This window comes from Cottoperca gobio, chromosome 17 (genome assembly GCF_900634415.1).
Source record: "Cottoperca gobio chromosome 17, fCotGob3.1, whole genome shotgun sequence".
NCBI lineage: Eukaryota > Metazoa > Chordata > Actinopteri > Perciformes > Bovichtidae > Cottoperca > Cottoperca gobio.
Window position 1 is genome coordinate 6,485,662 of NC_041371.1, and position 12,535 is coordinate 6,498,196.

The following is a 12,535-nucleotide window of genomic DNA, read 5'->3' on the forward strand; positions in this document are numbered from 1 at the left end:
GGGATCATAAGACCAGCAGCTAAGCAATATCTCCAGTTTTGTGTTTAAAGAATTCACTGTCTTAGCAGAGCACACAGAGCATAATGTGCATGTTTGCACATGTAAATTGGAGAGTGAGCTCTTTCTGCTGTTAGTTTATGACTGTGTTGAAATTGCCCAAAGGACACACGTACAGTACACATATTCAAAATGGTGCATGCACACGCACAGAGTCAACATAACACGTACAACTCACTTTGTCATCATCAGTTTTATTTGTGCTCAGTTTGGTCTACAACACAATTTCCAGCAGCCAACCTGATTATCATATGGACCCAAAACCATTTTAAAAAAGGGGAGAAGAAACAAAATAACCATAAATATATAAAAGGGGTACCTGTGTTTTAACAACCAGGATTAAGAGAGAAATTACAGGGAATGGATGGAATGTAGAAAATATCTTTTACAGAACAAATCTTTGTTTGGATTTGTTTGATGTTGTTCTTGTTGGCTTTTTACAAGCTATTGAGCTCCTGCAGTGTTTGGTCCAGGACTTGGTGCATTCCTACGTTTTGCTCTTTTTCTTTCGATAGGTTCTCTGCAATAAAAAGTAACAGCAGATATAAAATGCAATGGTTGTGTCAGTGGACAGAATAATTGCACGTCACATTAGTGCAATGGGCCTTTTCATGGTGGCCAATAAATATAGAAACTGTTACAGCTGCAGAGTGATGAAAAGCAGGCTTATCTCAAATGACAGAAGACAGTAGAAGAGAAAAATATCTTTATTGAGCTTTAGTTTAGTGCAAAGACAACGAGAAGCAGTGAGAGTAAAGGGAGAAAAGAAGAGACAAAGTGCTTTTAATCAGGCAAGGAGAGACAAAGGGAAAGTGGAAATGAGCTAAATGCAAAGTTTACAAGGTGTTCATATCATTGAGGGCATTATCCAGCTCCTCGCTGATAGCCTTGAATTTCAGCTTCTGCGTGTACAGTTCGTCTGCAGGTCATAGGGCAGAGAGAGAAAGGAGGTGGAGGACAAGGCAGAATTGTGCAGACCACGATGGGAAGTCAGGAGGAGGAAGAAAGAAATCAGATCAAAGATTAAGAATAAGAAAATTAAGAAGGTTAAAGGTTTGAACAAAGGTTGAGTAAAGAAACAGTGTAGATCCCTAACGGATTGAAGATGAAGTGTACCTTCTAAGTCATCTATGGTCTTTTCCAGTTTAGCCACTGTCCTCTCTGCGAACTCTGCACGGGTTTCCGCCTTTAAGAAAAAAAGAATAAACATGATAATCATCCCGACACATCTTCCCCGAGAGAATATAACTTCAGCAGACATGAACTTACCTCCTTAAGTCTGTCATTCAGGACTTTAATCTCCTCCTCATACTTGTCTTCTTTCTCAGAGTACTATAGAGACAGAAAAGAAAATCAACAACAAATATCTATGATCTGCGAAAACCTCCTTTTACTCTGCTTAATATCTGCGTTGCAAACATTAACGATAAACAGATGATGTGTTACAGTCTTGAAGCTTATTCTGGACAGAAGAGGGAATGCAGCTGAATTGAATGGGTGATGCCTCCTCTGCTTTATGAAATGTAATAAAACCTCCAGGGGAACAGCTGAGTGGTTGTACTGTATGTGAGAAGTTGTTTTAAGATGAAGCAGCAGGCTGATCCTCCGGGTGAGACTAACAACACTTACCTTATCAGACTGAGCCTCTAGCGACTTGAGGTTGTTGGTGACGTTCTTCAGCTCTTCTTCCAGGTCAGCACACTTACTGTATGAAAAGAGAAAGTACATTTGAATTTTCTGAACATGTTTGACGCTGACCTGTTCTCTGAGTAACAACAGAATGATGCCTGCATATAGCTTCTTCATGTTTGCTTACAGTTCTGCAATTTCCGCCCTCTCTTCTGCTCTCTCCAGGTCACCCTCAAGGATAACCAGTTTACGGGCAACCTGACGTTAAAAAGACGTGAAAATCACAGTTGAGTTAAAACAGAAATGACACCTGAAAACCAAAAGTCAGATGAAATGCGATCATGCCCGTACCTCCTCGTATTTGCGGTCCGCCTCCTCGGCGATGTGTTTGGCTTCTTTGAGTTGCATCTCCTGGATCTCCATCTTCTCCTCGTCCTTCATGGCTCTGTTCTCAATCACCTTCATGCCTCTGATGATCAGAAAGGCTGACTTAAGTTCAACAACCACACAGACACCACTAATTGTTGTCAGACTGTTTCTGATTATATGTGAGGATCAAATTGTTGGACCCTCAAAGCCGGGAGATGATCATTTCCCCATCTTGTGGCTGATTGTATGTCTACAAATTGTGGTTAATACATTATGACTGAGCTCTGTGCCGATTCTCACCGTTCACTCTCATCTGCAGCCTTCTCAGCCTCCTCCAGCTTCTGCAGGGCTGTGGCCAGTCTCTCCTGAGCGCGGTCCAACTCTTCTTCCACCAGCTGGATCCTGCGGTTCAAAGATGCCACATCGCTCTCCGCCTATAGCAACACACACACAGAGAAAGAGAGGTCACAGGTCAGCCAGGAAACAAGCTGCTGCCACACGAGGAAGGATGCTGTCGAGGTTGGCCAAAGCTGAACATTGGAAACAAACTATATAACATCAGGATTGTTAATGTTTGTTTTTTTTGGCTCTTGGATTTGAGTGTATGGTGTCATTGATACTGCAGTTTATCCAAAGTTATTTAATTATGCCTAGTTATTCTCTGGAACCCATCGCAATACTCTCTGGGCATGCATATATTCCATTCTATCCTCCTATTCAACCAGTTAGATTTCTTCCGCATAATCACTTTACTTTTTAACAACCATGATGAGTTCGGGACTTTGCAGCTTGACTTTGGAAACTGCTGATGCAGAATAAAAGTGTGGCAAATTTAACCCTGACATATCTGAAGTGGAACATCTGGCCAGGACTTTTATCATGTAAACCCATGTATGTTTGGGGGACAACAGATTGCTTCTTCTGGGCCTGTTTCCTTTGGGACTGATATCACAGACAACCACGTCCGCTCGTTTCTGTCTGTGGCTGAAGAGGAGAAGGAGGGGGGGGATTACAGCTCCTAATATGTGTCAAATGTTATTCAGACAAAAAGCTCAAAGGGCGAGCAGAACAAAGACGACAGGATGCCTGGCAAAACAGGAACAAATCGAGTGTCTTTGACATAAATTAAGGGGGAAATACAAGTTTTTAAACGGTTATAAGCCTGCCACACCTTAAACTACCATGACGCTTAATGTAATAGCCTACTAAAGGCTCTCTTTGCATTTGTAGGTGGTTGAGAAGATCTAGGGCGGGTTTATATTAGATAACGCAGCCGAACAAAAGTCTAAGATATAATGTCTCTATAATAATAGCCCAACTTCCCATAAACCTTTAAAACGACCGTGTTGACACATTACAAGATAATAATAACACATTTACTGTTGGGATACGCTGGAAAGTTTGACATTCTTTATAGGGGCGTAATGAGTCTCATAATCGCTACCTGCAGTCCAACACTGACAGTTTCCGAGTAAATCCGCAACAAAGATGCCCAACAGGTATGTGGGCAGTAAATATAAAAGGTAAAAATGCGACTTAAATTGGATAAATTATTAATTATCTCACTTTTTCATGATGTTCCCGTTCAGTGTCCAACTCCCTTTGTACTGCCAGTGCACGATCTTCTGCATCATCAACTTGTTGCTGGAGGCATTGGATTTTCTTCTTCACCACCTCCATAATCTCGATTACTTTTCTCAAAAAGAAAAGAAGGAGCCCAACAAATGTAGCGTTCTCGATCGACACACTTTTAGTTATTGATTTGCCTCGAAGTTGCGAGATCCGATGAAAACTTTTTTTTTTTTCTCGGGCAGGAAGTCAGGGACGTGCAGGGTTGAGATGGGGAAAAAAAAGGGCTGGGAGTTTTCAGGAAGTTTATAGCGAGATCCTCCAATCCCGTGAAGGAGCCTGTCTCAGATGACATCACAGGATTTAGGAGGGGAAGGCACTGCTCTTTTCCCCCACAAAAGAGGTGTGTAAAGTCAGTGTGTGAGTCTTTCTATTGTGGACTTATATGGCAAATGTAAGGTGTTGCTTAGGCGGCATTTTTCTGCAGGAGGAGGGCATAGTGATCAAGACAGGAAGAGTTACCTCATCTGATTCATCGGTGTGATTCACACATACGACCTATCTGGTGTGAATCGTAACAGAATGGATTCGTGTTGTGTGAGGAAGAAAAGAAAGGGCTAGTAAAGGTTTGAGTGTGCGAAGGAGAGAGAGGCAAGCTGTAAACTATATAGAAATCAAAGGTCGAAAGATTTACTTCTAGAAGTGGAGGAGGGAGGGTCAAGGGTGGGGTGGGGCGATGGTAATCCTGCCCAACAAGGGTTGTTGACCTGCAGCAGTTTGGAATGTAAATTGTTTGGTTGCAGACATGACCTGCAGCCATTGGGTGGCGACACATTCCTTCAGGCCCCCTTCTGCCTCCTTTCCTCCTCCTCCTCCTCCTCCTCCTCCTCCTCACTTTTCAGAGCAAAACCTGAGTTTCTCTTTCTGTCCTTGTATCACATTTATATGTAGCATAAGCAGTGTGAAACAAATTACAAGACAAAGTATTGGTGGGAAAAGATCTGTGGGCATCGGATAAATCATCTGGGACAAAAAACATCTGTAATTTGACCTTTAACCTTTGGGCTTTAATCTCACCTGCCTTCACTGGTAGATTTAGACATAATGTGGAGGCTACTTACATTTGATGCTATGTATTCAATTCAGTTTTAGTGTCATTTTTTTTTACAATTGAAGTGTAAATAAATTAAATCAGCAACTATTCTGATCGATTAATCATTTAAATTGTTCTAACTGTGTGTCCAGTGAAGTCTGAACCCTTTGCTTACGGTTAAAGATAACACGTCTTTTACAGGTAATTGGGATATCGCTGTAAAAGAAAGATCAATAGAATAGATGCTCTTTAAAGGTGGATGGTCATTCACCGGTAAGTGAAGGTATGTACTGGAAGGCCAGACGGAGCACGGTGTTATATCTCCGTCCCCCCAAAAAAAGGCCAGAGCATTGATTTCATTAGACACTGCAGAATGGGCTTCTCTGTTTGCTTAAGCTGCATTCTTGGGATTCCTGGTCGGCTACATTCTGGCCAAGTTTTGTCTGTGCTTGAGAAATGGCTCAGTTGCAGACTTCACAAAGACACTAATAACTCAAGTGATCCTCAACACTTTGTGAATTAAAAGTAGTGATTTCAGGATTCATTTAAAGGTTGTGTTCTACATTGTGGTTGATCAGAGGGTTCTGGGTTTCCGACAAACATGCTTTACAGAACCTGACTGTGTTTAATACACAAAAAAGGGATTTTTCAAATTCAAAGAGAGGCTTTTAAAGATTGTTCCCTTATTTTCAAAGATTACTACACAAATAACTTTCAAAATATATTTTTTTTCAACCATGGAGTAATTTTTAGGGGGTTGTAATATATACGTAGTTGTGGTGTTCCACTGTACCATTAAATCACTGTCATTACACCACTATAAGGTTTCGTTGTGGTTCACTCACATCTGCGGCCTTCTTCTCCGACAGTTCCAGTTTCTCCTGAGCGTCCTTCAGGGCCTCTGAGTACTTGTCAAGCTCATCCTCTGTTCCCTTCAGCTTCTTCTGCAGAGCGAGCAGCTCATCCTCCAGCTGAAAGAGGGCAAACGTGACAGAGAGTCAGGAAGGATACAGCAAAACCCAATGATGGGGAGGGAATTCTCATTCATTAACATCTTTAGATTAAACCACTTAACTAGACTGGGTCGATACACTCAGAAGTTCTGGGGGACATAGCCTAAGTTAGAAGTTTAATGGCCAGCGCTATGAGCTACATGCTACATGCTAACATCAGCATGCTAACATGCTCACAAGTGTGATGTAAATATGCTGATGTTTAGCGGGTATAATGTTTACCATGTTCACTATTTTAGTTTAGTGTGTTAGCATGCTAACACTTGCTAATTAGCACTTAACACAAAGTACAGCTGAGGCTGATGGGAATGTCAGTTTTACAGATCATGAAACAAAGTATTTAAACTTTGACCTGATGATGGCGCTAGATGAAAAGCTGGGGGCCACCAAAGCGATTACAACTCATTCTTGGACGACCTGAATGTCTGTACCAAATGTTTTGGAAATCCATCCAATAGTTACAGAGACATTTAATTTAAAAGCTTAAACGTCAACCTCATGGATGCGCTGAAGGAAACATGAATGTCTGAACACAATTGTCATGACAATCCATCTATATTTGTTTAAATATTTCACTCTGGAAAGTGTGTCTATAATCTACAGAAAGTGCAGTCAAAGGTTTTCATCAGGACTATTTGTTCGTTAGAAAGTAGTTCCGATGTAAACCATTCGTAATGAAGTCTGTGGATAATCAAAAGTAAACCGGGACATTCCTTCTGAAAAGACACATTCTTACAAAAATTATTTCATAATTTGGGTAAAGCGATCCTTTAATTGCTGCTGCAGACTGTTGTCTGTAATGTATGTTAAGATTGAGCATTAGTTTTGTGTATTTTCTCAGTGGCCTGACTGCACTCTGATGTCCGTCCCATCGTGCCAAGAATAGCAAATCTCATAGCCCTTCTTGAATCAATGCACTCCAAACAAACTAAAGAGCTCTGCACAATCTTCCAGGATTTCACGCTGACTGTTCCTTGATGTGGAAGAAGTGCTGAGGGTCCAAATGTTTCAGTGCCAGTGACAACTGTCCCTCCTTGTGCTCTCTGAGGGGATGATTAGGGCATTAGAAACCACAGAGAAGATTCCTGTAGATCCTCTCCTGCTCCCTGCTCTTTAGCATTCCTCTCGTACCGCCATGATGACGACAACACCTCCCACTGGGCAATGATTGCCTCTATTTAGACAACCTCAAATATCATATTCCATCTCCAGATTCTACTTTTGCTTGTATCGAGTGGTATAAATACGCTATCATTAAGTTAGCTCTTAAATATCACATATTGAATATCAAACTGTCGAAGGCTCTCGCACTGCAGCACCGAATTTGTGAGGTTTTTGTTGACATGTTACAGACATACATTCAGATGAGGATGCTGGGTAACGCAGTACTCAGAGCAACAGCTGTTGAAACTCCTGCAGCACCCCTTCTGGTAGCTTCAAGTAATCCCTCTGGTTCACTGTTGATAATATGTCGTCACTTTGTTTGAGTGTCCCTGTGGACGCCCTCCACCTTCTCCTGCCCACAAAAAGACAAGGCCCCTGGGCCCAGTGTCAGCTGCTCTCTGTTATTCAGCATTTGGGAAATACTTGACATTTTATGTTGTTCTGCTGTCTGCCATTTATGTTTTTAAGACCAACATGTTAATTGTATATGTGAATAGCAAATTAATCATATTGGGATGTTTTGTTTTACTAAATATTCTTGTCAAATTAAATCTGGTTTATCAGTGTATGAAAGAGAAAAAACATTTTCAATAAACATTTCACAATAACTCTAGATAAAGCTGTGTGATATGGTTGAAATCAATATCCCAATATGATTAAGAATACTTTTTGACACCATGATAAGGATAGTACACAACATCATATTTTAAATAATCCAGTTGATGTTCCACTGTTATGCAGCACATCACAAAAACACGTCAATAATTAATTTAGCTACTTTTTAATTACATTTTGGTCAGATTATTTCATTTGCACAATTATAACTATATTATTGCAGTAGCTCTCTATAATATACTCCTTGCTTTAAATTTTCTTTGTAGGATCTATAAAGTATGTTATCTTATTTAAGGCCTATATGAAAGTCAGGATACATATTTAATTCTTGCCCAGTTAAATGAGTGTTATACAAAAGGCACACATTGCTCCATCCATCACATCCATCAGTCTTGTCTCACCAGTTTGCATTTGTCCTCCGCTGCCTTTTTGTCGGACTCAGCCTGTTCTGCTCTGTCGATGGCGTTCTCCTTGTCCAACTTCAGCATCTGCATCTTCTTCTTGATGGCCTCCATGGTGACAGTCGGCTCTCAGTTTCTTAGAGGCTTCGGAGGAAAAAAAGTTTTTTATTTCTTGGGGTGAAAAGCTGTTGCAGAAGTTCACAGGAAGACACCCTGACGAGAGCCCTCACAAGGTGGACGGGGAGACCAAGCAGCAGATGCAGAGAGAGGAGGAGAGAGACAGAGGGAGCTCAGAGCGACTGAGCCAAGAGGAGAGGAGGATGTAAAGTGAGAGTCGGTGGAGCTCTGTGCGATCTAAACTTGACTGGAGGTTTGCAGACAGCCCTAGTCTCCAGTGACAGCCCTTTCCCACCGTTTACCCCTTTCCGCCACTCCCCGCCCTGGCTGCTCTACAACTGTGCCCCCTCCCTAATCAAACTTCACCTCTTGAAGGCTCCTTGGAGGAACAACTTGGTGTAGATCACCCATCTCCTTATTTGGATCATGGCCCTTTTGTTTTGAACAGAGCAGCAGAGAAACAGCAGATAAGAAGCATGAGAATGAACCCGAACTCAGACATCAAAAGGACATTGTTCACATTAGTAATATCAGTTACTTTGGACTGCATATCTATATGTCTGTGTTCTTACTCAGGAATGTTCAAAATGATGATGATACCAGAGTTGGTTAGAAAAGACATAGTTTTCATTCTACGGCTGAATGAAAAAAGTCTGTTGGAAAATGATCCGGCTAAAAGAAAATCTGGAGAAAGAGCTGTCTGCGTGTGATCTACACCAGGCAGCTGGAGCGTTAAAGTCGAGCTACACAGACATAAACCATAAGTCTACTGCAATTAAGATCCCCTTAATTACTATTGGTCTGACAGACCTTTATTTAGATCTGTTTTCTGTAATTTGTAAGGCGCACAACATCAAAAAAAACATTGTTGACTGGATGTTACAACTTGTGTTACTGAGATGGTTTCCAGGGATTTCATTCGATGCTTGATATTTGAATGGGTCTTGCATGGTGTTCACGTCATGATCAAAGTTTATATCAGAATTCAAATGACAAGAAAAGGAGATAAAAGAAGAGAACAATAGAATAGATTCATTATTTTAAAAATAAAAATGAAATCGTCGTAGTGCAATGAGAGCTGCGTATATCTGCGTGTGCTGACGGCATCAGCACTAATGAACCTGTCTGCTTGCTTTCAACTCTTCTGTGTCAGCTGCCTCAGCTAAAAATAAAGATTACAAGGAAACTCAAAGAAAAGTCGTACAGTGTCCGTTTAAGTGACGACAGAAGATAAACTCGGACATATGCGTCTCTTGGTTTTTGTGTGTTTGTATGTACGAGTGTATCCTCTTATATGTTTGATGTGTATTGTTGCTGTCCAGTGAAACCTGTGCATCTTTCTTTACGTGTTGGGCTAAATAAATCATTTAAAAACCATCGATTATATACATTTTTTTATTGTTTTCTAGCTTAAAAACAAAGCTGTTTTTCTTAGTTTTATTAAAAACTGCCATTTTGGAGATTCATGATGTTTTCACAGGTCATGTCAGGTTGGCTGAGATCATTTGGTGCGAGGTTCGGGCCAGTTCTGCCTCATATCACAGGTATATAAATAAACGGTGTTACACCGTGTGTAACTGAAATCTGCCAAAACTGAAAGCCAGACAACACATACATCCACAAATATTTTCCTTTTGAGAGTCAGAGACCAATAGGGCTGTAAGTACACTAATAGGATTCTTTCCAGCAGGAGAGGGAAACTGCAGCCTTTTTTTGTTTTTGCCATAAGTTTATGAAAGTGGTGGCAGTTTGATAGCTTTACAGTCCTGGGGTTAACACAAGCTTACATCATGACATTGTAATTCTGGTCCTTATTTGGTCTGTCAGGATGCTGTCTGCACACAATGTTATGATAACAGATTGCTCAGATACAATTCTGACAATTTAAGATATCAAATATTGATTTTAGAAGTGTTTTTGTGATGTTTTTCCTTGATAAAATTATTTACAGGTTGCATGGTGAGCAGAGAGGAGGTTTGGAGCAGAACCAGGAGAAGAGAACAGAGAGGGAGAACGAGAGAGGAGGTGAGAGAGAGAGAGAGAGAGAGAGAGAGAGAGAGAGAGAGAGAGAGAGAGAGAGACAGAGAGAGAGAGAGACAGAGTGAATCAGATGCAGAGTGAGAGAAATCAGAACCCTCCCACAGGAAACCGAGCTAAACTCCTCTTCTCCTTGTATGGTAAAAACTCCCCCAAAAGCCACAGGATCGCCTTGGGAGCAGAGTCAAAGTCTTGCTAAGTATAAATTACAATGCCATGGGAATGGTGGAACAGATTAGAGTGTATATGAACGCTACCATGAAGAACACAAACTAGTACAGTTTTAGCAGCCTTCAGTGCTTGATGTCATGCAAGGGATATGTGGACACAGTTCTGTGTTAAATGTTAACACTGTATGATCAATTTTACACGAAGAACACATATTTATTACAGCGATAACTCTAAGGGGACATAATGAACGTTTAATATTACTAAAGTTTGCTGTGGCAACACCTGGATATGTGACTTATCAAGTGCGCTGACTCATACTGAGACAAGCCCATTTCGCAACTAAAGTAAACACGTCAGCCCCGTTCAGCTCTGCGGCTTCTGTACAAACATGTTTATTAACTATGCAAGTACATCCAGAGATCCCAACCCAGAGCCCCGAACACTGTGTATAGTGTATGGACGTGGTTGTGGGAAGTGGCAATCTGTTATATTTGGCTCTGTAACTCAGTACAGTTGCATCTATGACTTCGGACAATGTCTAGAGTCCATCTTAGCAGCCAAGGGACCAGAGATCTGTCACTTGGATGAGGCACAGTTGTCTCACACAAGCACGGCGCTGAAAGGCGTTTCACACCAAGAGGGGGAGGTGTTCTTGGAGGAAGAAATTTTGGATGGTGGTCATTTCTTCTGTCCCTTGTATCTCTTTGCCATCATTCATCCCTTCACAGCTCTACCTCGATCACACACAGAGGTGAAAATGACCAGTTGTTTGAGTGTGCATACTTGAGCAGGCTTTTAGACCTAAGTTATTTTAATATTAAGCCGGTGCTACTCCAACAATTACTCCAGTAGCTTTGTGTATTATAACACACTGACATATTAATAAGTGTTGTATTTTTAGATGAAGCAGCAATGCTTCTACTTAAGTTTCAAGAGTCTTTTCAAGTCTGATGAAGTCAGTATTTGTTGCGTGGTTGCAGATATAGTCGGTGAGATGTTTAAGTTTCAGTGTAGTTATGTCAGGGGTCACATCACCACTACATTTGCTTCAACATGTTTGAAATACATTATAAGTTAGTAGCACTAGATGGCCAAAGTGTGGACATGCTTGTCGATGTGCTTTTGTGTTCTTGTTGAATTCATTTATTGGTTTTCAGATTTATTCACGATGAATAAGGACACAATCAGCAACAGATATAAAGACAGACACACAGAGAAAACTTAAAGGAAAAAAGGAAAACAACAAAAACACTATATAGTTCATATATATACATAAACTACATCTCTTCATCAGAGCGTATGGGGTTGTTTGGGTATCTTGGTTTTCCACGTAGTGCATGAAGTGTTTTTTAGAATGTCTGTTCGTGACCTTTAGCAGCATGCTTCAGTGTTTTCCATTAACAGGCAGCTTGTGAAGTTATTCAGTCATTGATTAATAGTTGGTGCTTCAGATTTTTTCCATGAAAGAGCAATAAAATGTTTTGCCTGGAGGATCCAAATATTTACTGTAGATGTGGATTGAGACCCAAGATGCAAAGACGTCAGCAGAGAGGTAATGTTACGGAAACAATATTCGATATGGTTGGTCTTTACCCAGAAAATGTAAATCTCCTGGCACGTCCACATACAATGTACCAATGTCCTCTGAGACACATTTTTACACAAGTGTTGGATTAGTTTCATTGAATCTGTGTAAAAGACAGTTGTGTTTTTGTGCTCTGTGGCTGTTCTTCACAGCTCTGCCGTTTTCCACTTAATACACATCTTAATGCGAAAGTAGGAAGCACACTATCAGGGCTTTATAACAGTTTGAATTGCAGTTTGATCCAAACAGCTGAAAAAGGCGCTATCTTGTGGTGATCATCATATTGCAAGCAGTGGCAAGAGCACTTTTACCTAACTGTAAAGGTTGTCTAGTGCAGATCAATCATATCATTCATCGAGTAGAGGGAGCTACAGGAAGAAAACAGTTTGAAAGAAAGAAGCAAGTTCGTGTAACATAACTCAGAAACCATGGACAAACATTGTTTGAATTGTTTGAATGCAAACTTTAGAGTTGTCTTGATCAGATGAGATGTTGTATCCATTCTGTTTGCACAGGTTTATAATAAGAAAAACATTGGGAGTTACCACACTGGGCAAACATTATTATATCAGCCTACATTAGATTATATTGATGGCAGCCTGTTGTAGCATATTATTCTTATTATTAATCACCGTGCTCTTTGCACACTAGTATTTGTTTGACAATATCTAGAAGTAATTCATTCTCAGCACGTTATGCTTTCATCTCAAGAAAC

At 40.7% G+C, this 12,535-nt stretch overlaps 1 protein-coding gene across 4 annotated transcripts; it reads right to left on the reverse strand.

Moving 5' to 3' along the window:
* Positions 1-231: 231 nt before the first annotated feature.
* LOC115022456 (tropomyosin alpha-1 chain-like) lies at positions 232-8,216 on the reverse strand. Of its 4 annotated transcripts, none has more exons than XM_029453431.1 (9): positions 7,911-8,197; positions 5,563-5,688; positions 2,356-2,489; positions 2,038-2,155; positions 1,874-1,944; positions 1,687-1,762; positions 1,327-1,389; positions 1,174-1,243; positions 232-577 (listed from the first exon to the last, which is right to left on the reverse strand). In XM_029453431.1, the coding sequence occupies exons 1-9, from the start codon at positions 8,022-8,024 to the stop codon at positions 495-497; spliced, it is 855 nt and encodes a 284-aa protein (XP_029309291.1). In that variant the 5' UTR covers positions 8,025-8,197; the 3' UTR covers positions 232-494. The 4 variants fall into 4 exon arrangements, with proteins under 4 accessions (XP_029309291.1, XP_029309292.1, XP_029309293.1 ...); XM_029453433.1 differs by lacking the exon at positions 232-577 and adding an exon at positions 749-976 and having other exon boundaries at positions 7,911-8,216; XM_029453432.1 differs by lacking the exons at positions 5,563-5,688; positions 7,911-8,197 and adding an exon at positions 3,622-3,902.
* Between the last annotated feature and the right edge of the window lie 4,319 nt (positions 8,217-12,535).

Coding starts and splice junctions, on each gene's coding strand:
- LOC115022456 (XM_029453431.1), bottom strand. CDS start 8,024: ATGGAGGCCATCAAGAAGAAGATGCAGATGCTGAAGTTGGACAAGGAG. Junction 1,244..1,326: donor TGAATGACAGACTTAAGGAG/GTAAGTTCATGT, acceptor TTTTTCTTAAAG/GCGGAAACCCGTGCAGAGTT. Junction 578..1,173: donor GACCATAGATGACTTAGAAG/GTACACTTCATC, acceptor TTTTTATTGCAG/AGAACCTATCGAAAGAAAAA.